The sequence below is a fragment of the Schistocerca piceifrons genome, chromosome 10 (genome assembly GCF_021461385.2).
Source record: "Schistocerca piceifrons isolate TAMUIC-IGC-003096 chromosome 10, iqSchPice1.1, whole genome shotgun sequence".
Taxonomy (NCBI): Eukaryota; Metazoa; Arthropoda; class Insecta; order Orthoptera; family Acrididae; genus Schistocerca; species Schistocerca piceifrons.
Window position 1 is genome coordinate 130,370,777 of NC_060147.1, and position 4,282 is coordinate 130,375,058.

Sequence of the window (4,282 nt, forward strand, 5' to 3'; positions counted from 1 at the left end):
TCTTGACTCGTAATGTTACACCCCCTAGCGTAATTTGGTACCGGCGCAAATCCTATTTGGGACGAAGAGGAAGCAGAAGCGCTGTAATATTGTTGGGCATTAATAATGACATTCATCAAATCTGATTTCACTTTCAATCTTGCATGACTGGGTAATTTTTTTAATTCAGTTACTAAAGACTGCATAAACAAGCTATCTTCGTTGGCTTGCTGTGATGAATTGTCTTTTCTGGTGTACTTTTCCTTCAAAATGTTATATAGGATATCTTCTTCTTCAAGACTATTCTTTTCACGTGGCCTTTTTTGCCGTCGCTCAGCAGTTTATTCGCGTGCCTCCTGCTCTAAATTTTCTCCTTCATCAAACTCATTTCTGTCTTCATCATCATCACTGTCAATACTAGAAGTAGTGTTCTTACAGTCAGTTGTTAGGAATCGCAGCGGATCGAAGTAGATATACTTCTTCCTACCAGTTGCTGCATAACCACTCTTTTCTGTTTTTTGCCTTAATAACCCTCTGGTATAACTGGCCCTTAAGCTCTTCCATTTCCTTTGAAGGATTGTCCCTGCAACAAACAAAAACCACCATAGTATTGTAATATCTAATATATAAAAATGAATGTTTGTTTGGCTTTGTTCGTATTTTATGCACAGCCGCACCGTTCATCCGATTGCGATGAAACTTTGTCACTTGCGCTAAAGTTATAGGCATAGTACAATTATCAACATTTATTAAAATTATAGTTGCCAGGTGTATCAGCTGGTTATCTATAATGTCTACGTGTGCGTGCATGTGTATGCTTGTGTGTAACCTGCATAATTTTGTAGTTTTGCTCCATATGCTTTATCTTTTTTTTACAGGTACTTGGGGGCCAGATCAATCATGATTGACTTACATTTTCAGTACAGAATTGGAGTATCGTCTATCTCGTATATTATACGAGACGTTTGCTCTGCCATATGGCGTAAAATGTAGTCAAAATGTTTTCCCGACCTCTTGAAAGATCTATGGCTTGCCTCAGCTGAAGGATTCCATAAGAAGGCCAACTTTCCTCATTGTGTGGGTGCAATGGACGGGAAGCACATCAGAATTGTAAAACCCACTTCCAGTGGTTCACTCTACTATAATTACAAGAACTATTTTTCCATTCTGTTGTTAGCTGTTTGTGATTCGACGTACAAATTCTTATTTATAGACGTTGGAGCATATGGGAAATCGTCCGACTCAACTGTGTTTCGTAATACAGTGTTAAATAATAAACTACAAGGTGGTACGCTAGATTTACCTGCACCAAAACAACTGTCATTATCATTTGGAAGACCTATGCCATTCATGTTAGTAGGAGATGAAGGTTTCGGATTGTCAAAATTCATTTTGCGCCCTTATGGTGGAAAGTATTTAGACATTAAAAAACATGTGTTCAACTATAGACTGTGCAGAGCTAGAAGGTACATCGAGTGTACTTTTGGAATTCTTGCAAACAAGTGGCGCATTTTCTATCGACCACTGGATGTTAAATTAGATTTGGCAGAGTCTATTGTGAAGACATGTTGCCTCCTCCATAACTTTGTGCGTGATCGTGATGGAATACAGTTTGAGGATACGTTAACTATTCAGGGATTGCAGGACATGTCACCTTGCTTGGTCCGTGGAGGAAATATTGCGAACGGTATCAGAGAAGATTTCGCAAACTACTTCATCCGCCCTGAAGGCGAAGTGCCATGGCAGCTGCAAAAAATCTAAGTGCTAGAAATGTTATGTGAACATTAATGTCGTTTAGCCTAAATGTTCATTGGAATTGTATTTTGAAATGTGCAGTGTTCAATTATTACCATGTTAACTGTAACAAACCATACTGTTGCGTTCACTGAACTGATTAAAACTTGCAATTAAAATTATAAATACAATGCACTTTTTTGTATTACAGTTGTGTGTACCTAATTGAACAGAACCCAAGCACGAGCACTGTTCTCATTCGGGTGTCAAAAACTTGTAAGTCAATAGTTCTATGGTAAATAAATAAAATTCATTATTATAATATCAACATATGCATAAATTATTGTTGTTTTGAATAATATTTTAACTGTATTTTTCAGACCATAAGGCGGAGCGCCTTATTAGACTACGAAAAGACGTACCTTTAATTTTCTTATGAAAATGTTGAAATAAAACTATTTATTTTATTTTACTTTCATTCGCCCTGTAGGGGTGAGTACATGGTTTCTGCGCTCATCCATTTTGTCCATTCTTCTCGCATTGAGACTGCATAACAGTACACTTGCTATTGGTAATGCAAAAGAAAAGGGGTGAAGGATAGCATTCTCCTTGTAGGTTATTAACCTCCTAGCCTCGTACAGGGGTAGAAAATATATTTCACTATTCTTGTGGTCCGAAAAATACGGTATTAAAGTGAAAAAAGAATATAGAACTTACCAATTTTGTTTCTTTCATCTATGCTCTTTTCATCGAAATCAGGCACAAACTTCGTAATAATTTCTTGCCACGCTTTCATTTTCATGACTTTGTTACTGTAGTCGTCGCTTTTCATATCCCAAATAAAGGGACGACTTTCCACTTCACTTATAAAATCTTCTGTGTTGATGAACTCTAAACTCATGGCTGCACTGTGCGGAGAACCACTGGGCTCAGCGACGGCTGCCTGTCTGTTGGCAACTCTGCACTGCTGTGTCTGTGATCGGTGTCCCAGTGTGAACACTCCAATACAAGCTAATGCATGTCCGGCGGTGACCGCAGCGAACACAGTGTCGGTGTCCGTCACATGTGGCGAAGGTGAGTCACTGCTGGGTCACCGTGACTTGGTGACTCAGTGCAGTGTCCCGGTGTGAATGCTCCAATTCAAACGAATGTATCTCTATCAGTGACCGTCACAAGCGTCCCAGTGTGAAACGAGCCTTAAAGAAGGTATGAGCATAAGGAATGGGTTCGCAGATATATGAGTGACTCGAAGAAGTTATAAAATGCAGTATATCGTCCTGCACTGTTTCTCCTGAGTGGACTTGGGTTTACAATAAAATGTAAACTAAATATAAAATTGTGAAGGTTTTCGTGGCCACTTGTTGACAAATTGCCTATTGGCTTCTGTCTCGGGTTCTTCGGCTGATGTTCATCTAATGATTTTACTGACGTTTCGCCATCACGAGCGGCTGGCATTGTCAAAGCTTCACCCTCCATTGCCGGTGGTGAACTGGAGCCGAGCTCACGGCCACAGACTATATGTACCTGGCGCGCCAACGTCCGAGGGCTTCTCCGGTCATTTCCGGTGCGGTTCTCCTCTTGCTACCTGCGATGGTCGTTCGCTGCAGTACGGGAAGCCAGGATCCATTTACCTTAAGGCTTTCCTCTTTCTTGTTGAAACTGTTCGCGTGGTTTTGTATTTCTACAGCTTCTCTGCACAAGCGTGTGTGATAGTGCTTCTCTACAGCCACAACTTCCGTGTCGGCAAATTTTATTACGTGGTCGGTCTTACTCAGTGCGTGCTCTGTCACGGCCAGTTTCTCCACCTGCCCCAACCTGCAATGTCGCTTATGCTTTTTGATCCTAGTGTTAACTGATTGTCCAGTCATTCCGACATAAACTTTTCCGCATGTGCATGGTATACGACATATTACCGACATTGCAAGTGGGGTCCCTTTTCTCCTTCACCAAACTAAGACACTCTTTGATCTTCGGATTGAAAATCGTCTTTACGCCATGTTTTCGCAATATACGGCCGATTCTGTCCGTCACTCTGGGAATGTAGGGCAGAAAGGCCGTGCCCAACATTTCCTTTTCTGATTCCTTACTTCGCCGAGTGTTTGGCTCTGTTACACTTCTAATATAATTTGTGGAGTACCCATTGCTCATCCCAACACTTTCCAGGTGTTGCATTTCTCGTCTGAGGTGCTGCGGCTCACATATTCGTCCTGCTCTCATTAAGAGCGTATTAATCACGCCTCTTTTCTGGCTCGGGTGGTAGTTTCATAGTTTGTGCAGGTATTGGTCCGTGTGTGTCGGTTTTCGATACACGCTGTGTCCCAGGTTTTCGCTGTCCCTTGTGACCAGCACATCTAGAAATGGCAGTTTCTCGTCCTTTTCTACTTCCATGGTAAATGTTATGTTGGCATGAAGGCTGTTCAAGTGTCTTAGGAATTCACCGAGCTGTTCTTCGCCATGGCTCCACACCACGAAAGTATCATCGACGTACCTGTACCACACCTTAGGTTTGCAAGTCGCCAAGTCCAGTGCCTGTGCTTCGAATTGTTCCATGAAGAAGTTGGCCACCACT

The 4,282-nt window shown here is 41.6% G+C and overlaps 1 protein-coding gene across 1 annotated transcript; it reads right to left on the minus strand.

Annotated features, from left to right (window-relative positions):
* Window positions 1-320: 320 nt before the first annotated feature.
* On the minus strand, window positions 321-2,614 carry LOC124718761. Its single transcript, XM_047244375.1, has 2 exons — window positions 2,431-2,614; window positions 321-562 (listed from the first exon to the last, which is right to left on the minus strand). The coding sequence occupies exons 1-2, from the start codon at window positions 2,612-2,614 to the stop codon at window positions 321-323; spliced, it is 426 nt and encodes a 141-aa protein (XP_047100331.1).
* Between the last annotated feature and the right edge of the window lie 1,668 nt (window positions 2,615-4,282).